We start from the raw sequence: 15,198 nt of genomic DNA, 5'->3' as shown, positions 1-15,198 counted from the left end.
CAACATTTTCTAAGATGGGATGGTAAAGGCAGAAGCTACAAAACATTCCTCCCACAAACCTAAGAGCACTCTTTCACCAATAGATGCAGAAGATGGATGCATGATAGGTATACATACATAGGTAGCACATGTGGCCAAGGCATCTCATACTGAAGGCAGTTTAAGGCCTCCCTTGTGCTGTTCCCACATGGATGCATTGTCTCTGATGGGCAATTGGACTCGCAGTACATCCTCCCTTCCACAATTCAACTCTCAACTGCCAGGGTTATTTCTCAAAAGTCAATAGTAGACTCTCTTCTTTGCTGCCAGAGGTCACCCTCCTTGAAGCTGTTTCCAGCCTTGAATGTTATACTCTGCTACATTGTGTCCATAGAAAATGTATATCTGATCCCCACTGGATGCATCTCAACTGAGCCATGAGCTCTCTCAGACTGATGACTACTGCTCTCTGCTTGATGAACCCAGTAGCTCCCTTACAAAGCACTGTGACCACTGGGGTAAGGAAGAAGAACAATGTCTTCTTCCCCTTCTTCCTCTCAAGGGTTGTGCTCTTCCTCAATTGCTGGCTCTTTCCTGAACTGACTGAAAAGCTATCAACCTAGTTTTTTAAGGGCCACTAGGGGTCATGGCCAGTGTTTTCCCAACTAGTGGCAAAATTCCTCTTTCAGTTCAGTTTGGGAGGGCTTATATACATCATCCAGGAAGAAATATCTATTATCAACTTGTTATCTGTACCTGCTCTTTATTTTTATTAATTACATTCTCGGCTGGGGTGGGGAGAGATAAGGAGGGGGGAATGGGAAACCACTTCTCATCCTCTACGTGAAAGGGCTTTGTAAATTACAAAAAAAGCGAGTGGATACAGAACTCTGGTCCTGGAGTTAGGAAGGCTCATCTAAATGAGTTCAAATCCAGCCTCAGACGCTGTGTGATCCTAGGCAAGTCATTTAATCCTGTTTGCCTCAGTCCCTCATGTGTAAAAATGAGCTGTTGAAGGAAATGGCAAACCCCTCCAGTGTCCTGGCCAAGAAAACCCCTGCTGGGGTCACGAAAAGTCAGTTGTCTGAAACAACTAAACAAGAACAACAAAGTACAAAGCACTTTATTTTCATTGTCGCTTCTTTACTAAAGAACCTGCTATACCTGTCCAACCACAGTTTAGTGGATAAAGAGCTGGAGTCAGGAGACTTAGGTCTGAGTTCAAGTTTAGACATTTACTAGGCATATAATTGCAGGTTAGTCACAACCTCTCAAAGCCTCCATTTACTTCTCTGTGAAATAGACACAGTCGTATTTTTACCACCTGTTTCATGGTTGTGGAGAAAATGGTTTACAAGCCTTAAAGTGCTGTAATACTACTACTACTAATAATAATAATAATAATAATGGAATCATGAGCATGGAATCACAAATATAATCATATTTAGAACCGGAAAGTCTACTTAGAACTTAGAGGTCTTCTAGTCTTAACTCCCTCATTTTATAGCTGAGGAAGTAGAGACCAGAGAGGCTGTGACCTGCCCAAGGTCTCATAAGTAAGAAATGGCAACCAAGATTTGACATAAGGCCTTTGAATCCAAAGCTGGCACTTTTTCCACTGTATCATAGCTGACCTTTATACAGTATTTTAAGGATTGCAGAGGGCTTTATGTAGACAGTCTTATTTGATCCTTGTAACAACCCTGTGAGATAAGTACTAAGGATATTATTATTCCATTTTGCAGATGAGACTAGACCTCAATGTAGGTAAGTGTCTTTTCCATGGTCACACAGCTAGTAAATGTCAGAGGCAGGATTTGAATTCAAGTCTGGTGCAATCTAAATCCAGCATTCTATCCATTATACTACCTTTTAGCCAACTCACTGTGTGACTTTGAGGAAACTGATTAGCTTCTCTGTGCTTAGTTTTTTCTTATTTAAAATAAAGGTACTGGATTACATCAGCATTTCCCAAAACTTCCTTGTAATAAGAATAAGGGTTTAATGAAAAAAAATGTTGATGCTGATGAAGGCTGGCATGCTGACATTTCCATGCTGACCCCATCTTTCATCTCCCACACTCCACACCTCACGCTTCATTCACCTCAAATGTTGGTCCACTTTACTACAACCATGTAAGTTCTCCCCACTCCATCCACCGAGTTGGGTAACTATCGCCATCACATGCATGATACCATCCTTTTTCATATATCCTTATCTTCACACAGCCCCTTCTCACCACTTTTATCTCCATCTTTCCACAACACATAAACACTGTGCTACCCCTACATGTACTTTTGGTCTAGCATACAAACCATATTCCTTCACACTGTTCCTGATCTCTGTTTTGCTCCCAGATTTCCCCAACCTTTTATTCTGTAGGTGTTCGATAATCCAAAGTAGCTCCAGACCAGCATTTATAAGTTCTGTCAACATGATTCAGTAAAGCTCCAGAGATAAGTTAAGTTGGGGAATTGTGATCCAGATGATCTCTGAGATCCTTTTCATCCCATCCATGCATGTCCAACTTTGCATTCACTACTCCTTATATATTTCCACTATGTGAAATGCCCTTCTCATTCTGTATAGAACCCAGTTCTAGTCTCATCTTTCCATGAAACTAACTCTATTGCATTGATCTTCTCTTTCTACACAATGGATAATACTTGGCTGTACCATAATGGGTACCTTGGTCATGCTCTCTTTTGCTTTTGACAGTAAGTACTGCTGTATCCACTAATATCATTAACTGTATCCCCCAAAACACAACTTTAGGTAAAACAAGGTTGTTGGTATGATAGGAACAATGTTATAAATGGAAGAGGATTTGGGATGTGCCACTGAAGTAGAGAGAGTGTTGAGAAAATGGCTTGTGCCACTGGAAGAAGCCTTTGCAGAGGGCATAGGGATGATCCAAGAGAGCTGGGATTGGGGCAGCACAGAATCCAAGAGGTAGAAGAGACTTCGGCTCTTATTTAGTGAGACTGTACCTCAACCAATCAAATATTAAGAGGTTCAACATTTGCCTGGAAATATTTATCCAATTAACATTTGAAGAGGTCCAGTGAGAGTGAAATTACCACTTCCTAAGCCATTCCGTATTATGCTCTGGTTGTTAGAAAGTCTTTCCTCTGGTGGAACATACCTGCCTTTCTAAAACTTTCAACTGTACTCCTAGAGTTACTGCTCTGGGGCCTTTCTAAAACTTTCAACTGTACTCCTAGAGTTACTGCTCTGGGGCCAATCTAACCAAGTCTAAGTTCTTTTTGGGGCAGCAATGTTGTTCATTGGATTTGAGTTCTGACTCATCTCTTACTGTGTGACTTTGGGAAAGTAACTTGACCTCTGGAACACACAAGCAAAGACACACACACACACTCTCTCTCACTCTCACACTTGGGGCCTGAGCTGAGAATTCAAGAATTTTGTTTCAAAAACCCCAACCTTCTTTGTAGAAAGAACTGAAAAGAGTGGTGCCGAGAACTGGGGTCCTGCTGGTTGAAAGCTGGAAGACCTCAGAGCCAAGATCATGAGAGACAGAATTGGAGGGCTTATTGCTCATCCTAGGCAAAGGGTTCTGGTTCTGGTTCTTTATGAAAGAGCGTAGAGGTGCGCTAACCAAGTACTTCAGCTGAGCCAGAACCTCAAGTAAGGAGTAGACTACAATCAACTGGTGGAACAATGTTTCTTACCAAGAGCAAGCCCTGTGAGCCCGAAAGAGCAATGTTGTCAGTGAAAAGTTCTTGCCCAGTAGGAAGTCCCTTAGGTGAAATCAGGAGAGGAAACGGGAGCCCTGGGGCGCTCGAGTTCTAAGTTATTCCTCCACACATTTTCCATGTGTGAGCGCCATTGTTTGTGATAATCCTTTCTATGGATAGTTTTTATACAAAAATCTCTGTTTACTGTTGGGAGTGAAGGAGAGTAATGTAAAATAAGGTAGGAATGGTAGGGACCAGATTGTAGAGTCTTACATACCAAGCTGAAGAGTTTTTATTTTATTCTAAAGGCAGTTGAGATTCACTGGAGACTTGACTTGTGTAGCAACATGAAGATACCTATGTTTAAGGAAGATTATTCTGTATCAACAATTGATTGGAGAAAGGAGAATTTTGGAAGCAGTGTGATTCAGGAGACTATCGTAGTCCAAATGAGAAATACTGAGGGACTGAGCTGGAGCCAGTGGCTGTGTGAGTGGAAAGAAAGGGAGAGATAGGAGAGAGATTATGGAGATAGAATCTATAAGACTTTGATAACTGGTTAACTGTTAAGAATGGAGAAAAGGGAGGGTCAAGGATGATTCTGAGGTTGCAAACCTATGTGATTAGGAAAGTGGTGTTGCTCTTAAGAAAAATAGGAAAATGAAGAGAGGTGCTAGATTTAGGGAAGAAGATAAGCTTTGGAAATGGGAAATTTGATATGTTGATGACACACCCAGGCTGAGATGTCCAACAGGCAGCTGGTAGTATGAGACTAAAGTTCAGGAGGTTTTTTTAGGGGTAGACTCAGATCTGGGAAGCATCTACTTAGAGATGATATGCTGAAGCCTGCTGAGATCACCTTGGAATAGAGTATATAAACTGAGAAGAGAGCCCAAGATAGAGCCTTGACAACCATGGTTAGGAAGTAGGAGGTAGATAGATCAGGAACCAACCAAGAAGACTGAAAAAGAGTAGTCAGTTATGTGGGAGGAGAACCAGGAGAGATCAGTGTCATGGAAACCAAGAGAGGAAAGAATATCAAGCAAGAATAGCCAAGAAAATGTGCCAGAAATTTCAGAGAGGTCAAGAAGGATGCAGAATGAGAAGGGGAAATCTAATTTGGAACTTAAAAAGTGATTGGTCACTTCGGAGAAAGCCTTTTCAGTTGAGTTGTAGGAAGCCTTCTTTTAAGGAGCTGAGAAGTGAGAAGTTGACTGAAAAAGAATAAATGTTCTAAAGAGAATAGTGAGCTTCCCTTGATACAGTTTTAAGGTTGGACTAGATTTTTGCTTACTGTACTATACTATTGAACTAGTCCACTAAGTTCTCCAGATCTTTTCAGAGTGTTAGCTATTCTCATGTCCTCCATCTTGTACTTATGAAATTGTTATGATGATTACAAAGACCCAGCATAGCTTCATCAAGAGCTGATCATGCCAGACAAATTTGGTTACTAAACTGATAGTTCAGAGGAATGTTGTAGATAGAGTTGACCTAGATTTTAAAAAAGCATTTGATACAGCATCTCTCACTATTCTCCTGGAATAAATGGAGAAATGTGAACTAGACTATAATACTAAGAGCTGCGTTTGGAAATGGTTGGAATAACTAGTAATAAAGGGTTGTTATTAATTGTTCAGTGCCAACCTGGCAGGAGGTCTACTGCACAGTGCCTCGGGTATCTATACTTGGTCTCTGCTATTTAACATTTTTATCAGTGACTTTAAGATCTAGAGGATGTGCTCCTCAGATCTGTAGATAGCACAGAGCACAGAAGGTTATCTAACACATTAGATGACAGTCATTGTTGGGCTAGAGTACTGGGCCAAATCTCAAAAGAAAGAATTGAGTAGGGTATGTAAAGTCTTAACCTTGGGTTCAAAAAATTCACTTCCCATGTATAAACCAGGGGAAGCAAGTTTGGATGGCATTTTGTCAGAGTGGGGGGGAGGGCACGAGCAGGGAAGATCTAGGCATTTTAGTGGTCGATAAGCTCAACATGAGTTAGCATGTGATGCGCCCACTTTAAAAAAATGCCAATAGCATCTTGGGCTTCCTTGAGAGGCACAATATCCAGGAATAAGGAAATGGGAGTCCTTTTGTGCTTTTCCCTCATCGGATCACATGTAGAATATTGTGTTTGTTTCTGGGAACCACAGTTTAGGAAGGACATTGAAGAGGCAGAGAATACCCGGAGTAGGGAAGCCATGATAGTGAAAGACTTAGAGTTCATGTCATTTGAAGATTAGTTGAATGAACTAGGAAAGTTCAGCCTAGAGAACTAGGGGTGGGGCTCTCCGAGAGACAGGAGAGCTAAATTCAGATATTTGAAGGGCTTCGTGAGAGAGAGGGGTATTTGTTCTGTTTGATCCCAAAGCAAAGGAGCAGTGGTCCTGGTCCCAGATCCTGGAGTGGTGGGTGGAAGTTGCAAAGAGTAAATGTAGGCTGGATGTCGGGAAAAACTTCCTAATAGCTGGAGCTATCCGAAAGTAGAATGGGCTGTGTGAGAGTGGTACATTCCCCCTCATTGAATACTTCAAACAGGTTAGATGATGACTTGCATGAATGTCATGGTCCCTGAGGTCCCCTCCAATCCTAAAAATTCTGGTAATTTTTTTTAACCTTATACATATGTGTGTATAAATTTTACCTTTGAAGGCTATGGCAGTGGAGGATAACTAAAATTGGGGTACTAGTCACTGGGCCTCTCAAAAAAGAAGGAAGAGGAAACACAGCTACTGGAGGCTTGAGCCAATGGTAAAGGAAAAAGAATCCTCAGCTACTTCAGAGTAACAGAGAACCCTATGGGGAGTAGAATGCCAATTTCAGTTAACCATTTAACAGATTATTTTTTACAAAGGAATATTTACTTCAGAGATACAGCAAGAAGAAATGTACAAAAATCTCTTCCAACACCACAGGGCATAATCCCCTCTGTACCACCTACATCCCCTGGTTGGGGGGTAGAGTAGACCTAGAATTTAGTTTATTTCCTATATAACATTAATCCTACCAAGTTCATGTCCAAAGCTGGTATGGGTATTGGTTTATGTTAGGCTTGACTTTGTATCCCTGGATCTTCAGGGTCTTTCTGCTGGACAGGCTGCAACACCAACCTGAATTCCTGGACTTCTGAATCCCCTTCACTTGTGCTCCCCGGAATAGAGTTGGTCCCTTCTCAGTGAAGATCTTCAAGAAGAGGATGGATGACCATTTGTCTGTGTTGTAGTGAGGATTCCTTTTTGGGGTCCTGGCTGGACTAGATGACCACCAAAATCCCTTCTAACCCTAAAGTTCTTTTGAATCTCTGTACAATTTAATGTTGTTTAGTTCTTTCAGTAGTGTCTGACTCTTCATGTCCTCATTTGGGGTTTTCTTGGCAATTTATCATTTCCTTCTCCAGCTCATTTTTTACACATGAGGAAATTAAGGCAAAGAGTTTTAAGGGACTTGCCCTGGGTCTTACAACTACTAAGAATCTGTGGCCAGATTTGAACTCAGGAAGATGAGTCTTCCTGACTCTAGGCCTGGTACTCTATCCACTGTGCCACCTAACTGCTGAAGAACTCAATAACACTTTCTAATTTAAATCAACAATACTCAGTGACTTCAGTACAGAAATGGGCACAGGGAGGATGGTGAAAATTTTGATGGGATATATGACAAAAGACTGAGAAACAAAAGAAGCCAAAAACTTGTAGACTAAATAGAAGCTTCATGCCTAGACAGCATTAATGCTTTCTTCAAGGAGAGCTTTAGGGAGTATTGAGTATGGCAAGCTCTATGTAAGATGTAAAAATTGACTGTATTTTAATAGATAGGAAATAACTAGTTATTATGGAAGTCATTTCTGAATGAGTTGTATATAGTCAGTCAATTGAGTAGTTAAAGCAAGTATAAAAATTGATACCCTCTTAAAAGAGAATGAAGACAAAGAGAAGATAATCCATGCAGTTAAAACATTTCTACTGTAAGTTACTTAAACAAGCTATTAATGGTCCTCAAATGGGAAATGGATAAAGGAGCAGACATCAGCATTGATCGTTATCATTTCCTATGGAAGTTTTAATGAATGAAAATCCATTGCCACAATGCAGAGGCCATAAAGAACCTAGAAACCACTTCAGTGAGCAGCACTTGTTCTCCTTGCCAAACAGTTACAGCAGCCAAGGGCAATGCTGATTTAGCATGTACTTTTGTACAGTCTTACTGAGGCATATTGTAGGGAATTATATTGCCTCCAAAAACAATGAAAAGGAAAAGGAAAAGCAAGTTTACAAAAGACTTTGTGAGGGATCCAATTAAGCCAGACCATCCTAAGAGCGTGTAAGGATAAAACTGGAAGAGGCACAATAAATAGATTGGAAATGGAAAACATATGTCAACATTTCCATAACAAACTCTATTAATGACAGTGGAATGACCACATTTAGATTCTTACATCATAGTGTCCAACGTGTGGCATGAGAATGTAGAAATTACTTTAACAAAAAAAATAAGAGCAATTGAACCAGATCAAAATAATAAATATAGAAGGTCCATACTATAGACAACACAATTTTAAGGGAATTGGGATTCTCAAGATATCTGAAATAGGGGAGGATGTCAGACATTTGAGGGGGAAATTACAGATACTTTTATTCCCCGAAAAGCAACTGAAAAATATCAGCAACAACTGATTCATATGCCTACTTTCTCATCTCTACAAAATCTTTTTGAGAACAATCTATATACATATCAAAGGCCTTTTAGATGAAAATTTGAAAAGGAAACAGGAAAACTTTCAGAAATCATATTCTACAGCAGACCACATCTTTACAGTAACACAATTGAATGAAACGTTCAGAAAATAGGAGATCCCATTATGCTTGTCTGGATAAATTGTCAACTATAAAAGACAATTTGATTCAGTATAGCAAAATGTTCTCCTTCAACCAGTCATTTCCTTCTCTTAATTTTAAAAGATACGTAAACAAAAATAACTTTGACCCTAAGATTATTGTCATCATCAATCAAGGAATAAAATAGGACAATATATCCTTACTACTGATGTTTGCCCTTGTGATGGAGAATGCCCAACATAACATCTAAATGGAAAAATACTTGTGTTCAAAAGATAAGGAGTATTTTATTTGTTTCTGGAAAGTTTGGGATCATTAAAAGCATCATTCAATTTCCCAAATAGAATTATGATCCAGTTCCTTAATCATTTTCATGGTCTATCCATGACATGTACATATGTGTGTGCATATACCTAACTGTGAGTATATATACATATATTCACACATACAAAAAGAAAAAACTGAATCTCTTGCATATAATTATACACATACACACACAAACACTAATGCAGCAGCTGCCCAATCAACTACTTACCATAGTCTGGACTATAGGCATTTTTCACATACTTGGTCTTTTCTTCTTGGATAATTAGGTTAATCTCTTATGAGTGATTTTGGATCTCATTTAGGAGCATTTAGAGAACTTCATTATCTATGGGAAATCCTTCCATTTGGATTCCATAACAGTGCCTCATATCTTTGATGAGCATATGTCTCCCTGGTTTTATGCTTTGCTTGATGGTAATAAATGAAGAGTCAAACAAGATTATCTCTGTTGCTGCATCTTTCAAGAACTCCAGTATTTTAACATGAGAATGGAAAACACCTTGGAGGAGACCTTTTAAGGTGGCATTTCACTCTACTAAACTTTTTATAGTCATTAAAGGATAAACACAGTGGGATCTTCTATTTCCTATGCCTTTTGGTTAGTTATGTGACTGTGGTCCACAGTAGAAGAACACTGATAAAAACTTTCCTTTCCTCTTTCTTAAAGAAAGCCATTTATTTTCGTAAAAGTTCTGTAGAAATGGGGACATAGGTGTAGTAGTTGATGACATTTTCTTGATAGTCTTTATAAAAAAATTAGTCATAAAACATATACATCATTAGTGCCTACATAGTGTCAGGAAGGCTCTTGATACCCTGTTTGGATACCCTGTAGATGATTTATGGGAAAACAGACAAGTGTTCCACAGGATTAGAAGGCATGAATGGGTTGTAATTCACACAATTGGTAGGAGTACCCATGTTGGTGATGTCACAAGTCCATTGAAGAGGAATGAAATTTCATCTTCCATTTCAGTCATTATACTGAACTGTCAGTGTGATCTTTCTGGATCCTGACTCCGTCATGTACCTTGTTAAACTGATCCTTCCAGGTTTGTACGCTTTGCAGATTTCATATGCATGCCATCTATGCTTCCACCTTCCATGGATATGCTTTTGTTGATAAAAATGTTAAATGGTTAAAGAGAAATCCCTAGACACTCATCTAGAGACCTCCATCTAAGTTGATACTGACCCATTTATGACTGATTTTTGTCATTCATCTAATTACATATTCATGTAACTACACTAACATCTAATGCGCATCTCTCCATTTTGCCTTGAAGGATAACTTGAGAGATTTTGATCCATACTTTGCTGAAAGTTGGATATTTTGTGTCTACAAGATTTTCCTGATCCACCAGACAAGGAACCCTGTCAAAAAAGGAAATGAAGTTAGACTGGCTTGACCAATTATTGATGAAGCTATGCTAGCTCCTACTGATCAATGTTTCCCTTTCTAAATTTCCCTAAAGGGAATTATGTTTTATAATTTCATCATGAATTAAAGTCAAGTGTCTCAACTCTTACAGTTTTCACCCTCATCGGAAATCAGAATATTTGTGCTTCTGCAGTCCTACAGCATTTCTATATTACTCAGATTTTAAATGATCATTGCCAGTGGCTCAGCGATTAGATCTACCAGTTCTTCTAGCACTCCAGTAGGTACGTTGCCGCGGCCTGGTGACCTGAATTCATTCCCTTAAAGTTTCTCATTCATTTTGGGTTTCAACTCCCTGTTAACCTATCTATTACAAAGAGAAAACAAATGCAAAATAACTGAGTATTTGTGCTTTTTGTCTTATTATCCTATCTACTCTGAACAGTGAATCCATTCTTCCTTTGAGCTTCCTCTTGAAATCGTCATAGCTTTGTTGTCCTTAGCTTTGAAACTTCTTTGTTTTATAATTCTTGACAATATTCTTAAAGGACCAGGACTCTTGTTCCTTTTCCATTACCTGTCCTTGCTTTCTCAGCACTTAGTAGAGTACTTGGCATCTAACAGGCACTTAAAAAATACTGGTTGACTGATTTCTATCTTCTGTGCATGTCTTTGAAATAATTCTATTATAATTTAATGACTGAATAAAAACGTAAATATAAAAGGAGTAAAATCTTAAATAAAATCCTTAGACTTTGTTGTCATTCATTTGTATCAATCATGTCCAATTCTTCATGAACCCATTTAGGGGTTTCTTGGCAAAGATACTGGAGGGGTTTGCCATTTCCTTCTACAGATCATTTGACAGATGAAGAAATTGAGGCAAGGTTAAGTGACTTGCCCAGGGTCACACAGCTAGTAAGTATTTGAGGTCACATTTGAACTCAGGTCTTCCTGACTCCAGACCTAGTGCTCTTATCTACTGTACCACCTAGCCTAACAAGGTGGAAACAAATGAACAAACAGCAAGAAAGAATGTTTTTATTCAGCATCTTCTTCTATGAGTATCTGAAGTTCTACTACCTCTTTTTTTTTTCCTTTGTTTCTCTCCTCTTTCCTTTCCTACTTCCTTCCTTCCACTTATTAGGTCATCAGGGTATGACAACTCTTGTGGTCTTAGGCATTCAGTAAGTCTAAGAAACCTAGACATCATGTGGCTAGGACTTTTATGTCCCTAGATGACCAGGAAACTGCATCAAGGAAACCAGGGAGCCAATCAGATGTCAGGAACCGCTTTGTCCTGGGTCTACCTAGCCCATGTTGTCTAGGTATGTGGGGGGTGGGAGAAAGCTGTGGGGGGAGGAAGCTGTGCTGGGAATCTGGGGAAGCTTTGTCTTTTTTAGGTAAAGCCTTCTCATACTGTAAATGGCAGAAGAGAAGATATGTCAGGGAAACCCTGGTCCTATCACATGCCACCCACTGGTGGCAAGGTCCCATTAATCATTTTTTTAAAGTTTTATTTTAGACTCAGGCCAGAACACAAATACATAATAGAGAAAGAAACAAAAACATAACATAAACTTATAAATTGGAACTTAAATACAAAGTAAGAAAGAAAAAAAGCATGTCGTGTATAGCAGAACGTAAGAGGATTCAAGATATGTAAATAAATTTTCATTTCAAGAAAATCTGTATGATTAATACCTGTTGTATTGAGAATAGTCCATCTTTTCTTTTTCTTCTTGTGAGTTGTCTTTTCTTCTCTACCGTACGCTTTTTTTACTTTGTTCTTCCCCTACCCCCCATGATATTCTAAAGGACTTTCACCAATGTAAATGCTTATAGGACTTTTATTGGACAATCTTCTTTGCAAAAGCAGTTCTGGGTGGGGGGGCAAGGGAGAGATGAAAGGGAGGGACAAAAAACCCAAGAATATGGAAGGGGACAAAACCCAGAAATCCTAAATCTTTTCTGCTTCCTTCAGAACAAGTCTCAAGTGTCACATTCTGGTCCATGTGATGCCAAATATTTGTGGTTCGTGGTGAGTCTTTTAATTCAAGCTGTTCATGATGAACCAGAGAAGTGCTGGGAAAATCAGAGCCACAGCACAGGTGATGACAACTCCAGAACAGTCAAAGATACGCAGTGGTGCTGTATAGAATTTGAGTCCATGATGTCTCACCTATCCTTTCTCTGAATCTTTTAAAATCTACTCTCCCATAATCCAGAGTGTGTTAGGCTGTTCCCAACATTCTTCTTCTCCTCTATCACAAACACTGCATTCTCACTTTCTTCCAGAGTTCTGATCATTTTCCTTCACTGAGGAAGATTTTCATGTTGGTCAAAAGCAGGCCCAGAATTCTCTTTCATTGTTTCCTTTACTTTTTGAAGAATTAAATGATCTTTAAAACAAGTCAATCATTTACAAGCTTCTCAGTTTTGGTCAGAGAAAGAAAAAAACACTCTCTGTAGATCAAAGGACCTGGGTTCAAATTCTGCCTCTGATATTTACTTCCTGTGTAACCTTGGGCAAGTCACTTAACCTTGCTGAGCCTCCTTTTTCTGATCTTTAAAGCAAAAAAAAAAAAAAGGAATATATGGCTTGTAAGATCCTTTCTAGCTCCAGATCTGTAATACTATGAAGATCTCCCTATAGTTACTCATCCATTGCTACTAGGAGGTGAATGCTGGATAAATCTACATTACAATTGGGTCCAGACAAACAAATAGCATTACTATTGGATTTTATGCCACAGAAGTGAGAGTTTGATTGTAATGGATTAATGATATTGGTAAATACAGTTGGTGGGGAGGAAGTGGGATAGTAGTCCCTGAGAACCTCCCAAAATTCAGTCTTACTGATTAGTTCCCAAAGTAATCAACTACCCTAGATTCAAGTTATTATGTGGTTCTGGACAAAAATTCTAGCCCCCAATGGTGCACTTATCTTTAATAATCAGCCAGTTGCATAATTAGCTCAAAAGTAAAGGTATTTACTAACATGGAACTAGGAACTAGTTATTAACTATCATTATTAGGAAGATTTACGAGAATCCAGTGCGTCAGCTCGCCGGGCGGAAGTGGTTCTCGCCGTGGGCTCCGAGGGCCACGAGTTCCAGGTAAAAATGGCAAAAAGCCTACGGAGTAAGTGGAAAAGGAAGATGCGGGCAGAAAAGAGAAAGAAAAATGCACCGAAGGAGCTTAGTCGCTTAAAAAGTATACTTAAAATAGGTGGTGATGTTTTAATGGAAGAGGTAAAGGACATAGCAACTGTGGTGGCACCTGAAAAAATCAAAGAGAAAACAGACTCTGTGGGGAAAGATCAAGAGGGTGAATCGAAAATGGAAGTGGATGTTAAAAGAAACAAAAAGAGTCTTTTAGATGAACATGGACAGTACCCTCTTTGGATGCACCCTAGGCAAAGGAAAAAACTAAAGGCAAAACGGGGAAAAGGGAAAAACAAAGTGAAGGCAGCAAAAGCAGCAAAGGGTCTGGCCTGGTAGAATCTTAAAGGCCTGGAAAAATATCACATGGACGTGTCTGTTCAGAATATGGACTTTGAAGGAAAATCATTTGTTTCCATATTTTGCCTTCCCCAGTTACTTTGGCTGAAACACGAAGTATTTGTCTTCCATCCTTCATTTGGTTCTCCATTCTTTTTGTTTGATCAGTGTTAGCTGCACCAAACTTTTTTCTGACTGTCAGTGATTTATCTGATGCAGTTTTCAGCAATTGAACTGTACCATCATTACATGTTCTTGCACTTTTGGCAAATATGTTTGATAAAGATTCACCATAGCCTGTTTCAGATTTTAACTAGCCCCATTCTAAAAAAGAAAGATGTCATATTTTTATAATTTCTTAGATATAAGTGTTTATCTAAACAGAACTTGTATTCCTGCAGGGTTTTTTTTTTTTTTTGCTCTATAAGGAAAAATAAAAAAAAAATGTACACAGAAGTGTTTAGATCGTGAAATCTGAAACTTTGCTTTTATATGTCATTAAAAAATGATTTCTTTGCCACTAAGGTTGATAACTGATCTTGGATTACTTTACAAAATAGTTTTATTGCTATCCTTTGTTTTTAAGTTATTTTTGTCTCCCAGTGTATCTTTTCCTTTACTGCCTCCCAGAGAGCCATCCTTTATAATAAAGAATAAAAATTAAGTTCAGCAAAACTCAAACATATTGAAAAAATTCCACATCCATAGTCTCCCACCTCTGCAAAAAACTGGAAGAGAGGTATCTTACCTCTTTTTTGGGGTCGAGTGCAGTCATAATTTTGAAACACCCAGTTTTACTTATTTTGTTTAGTCATTGTATATATTGGACTTTTTTGGTTTTACTTACATTGCCGTACACAGCTATTTCCATGCTTTTCAGCACTCAGTATATTCATAGTTAAGCACACACAGTGATACTCCATTGCATTTATCTGACACAATATTTTTAGCTCTTTTGCAATCATTGGACATCTACCTTGTTTCTAGTTCTTTGCTACCACAAAAAGAGCAGTCTTTCTGCATATGGAGCTTTTCTTTTTTTTTTTTTTTTTTTTATAATTTTTTTATTTTTTTTAATGTTTAACAATCACTGCCATACAATTGCGATTTTATCCCTCCCCACCCACCCCCCACTACCTCCCTCCCTCCCCACGACTGCATACAATTCTGTATAGATTCTACATAAACTTTCCTATTGAGTATATTTTCACTATCGTCATGCTGTGTAGTCAGACTAAGATAAATGAAAGAATCCGTATAACAAATCAGAACATGATACACAAACAGATACACATACACAAACATGATCTGCTACATTATGTGAGTGACTTCCATATTTCTCTCTCTGAGTGTGGAAGGCTTTTTGCCTTGAGGTCCACCATTGGGATTTTTTTTTTTTTTTTTGGTAAGAAGTTCTTGTGTTATTACAAAAATCTAAGTCTACCAGAAAAAACTCTCACACACTGTGG

General features: G+C 38.7%; 1 protein-coding gene across 1 annotated transcript; it reads left to right on the top strand.

Annotated features, from left to right (window-relative positions):
- Nucleotides 1–13,272: 13,272 nt before the first annotated feature.
- Nucleotides 13,273–14,253, top strand: LOC140527682 (protein LLP homolog). Its single transcript, XM_072644794.1, has one exon. It carries the CDS (start codon nt 13,352–13,354, stop codon nt 13,727–13,729), a length of 378 nt encoding a protein of 125 aa, XP_072500895.1. The 5' UTR covers nt 13,273–13,351; the 3' UTR covers nt 13,730–14,253.
- The last annotated feature ends 945 nt before the right edge of the window (nt 14,254–15,198 follow it).

The sequence above is a fragment of the Notamacropus eugenii genome, chromosome 2, assembly GCF_028372415.1.
Source record: "Notamacropus eugenii isolate mMacEug1 chromosome 2, mMacEug1.pri_v2, whole genome shotgun sequence".
Lineage (NCBI taxonomy): Eukaryota > Metazoa > Chordata > Mammalia > Diprotodontia > Macropodidae > Notamacropus > Notamacropus eugenii.
The sequence above is the reverse complement of the archived record's forward strand: the minus strand, read 5'-3'. Positions and strand labels throughout refer to the sequence as shown.

Bases quoted from the DNA above. Each gene is read 5' to 3' on its own strand.
- LOC140527682 (XM_072644794.1), top strand. From the start codon at position 13,352: ATGGCAAAAAGCCTACGGAGTAAGTGGAAAAGGAAGATGCGGGCAGAA.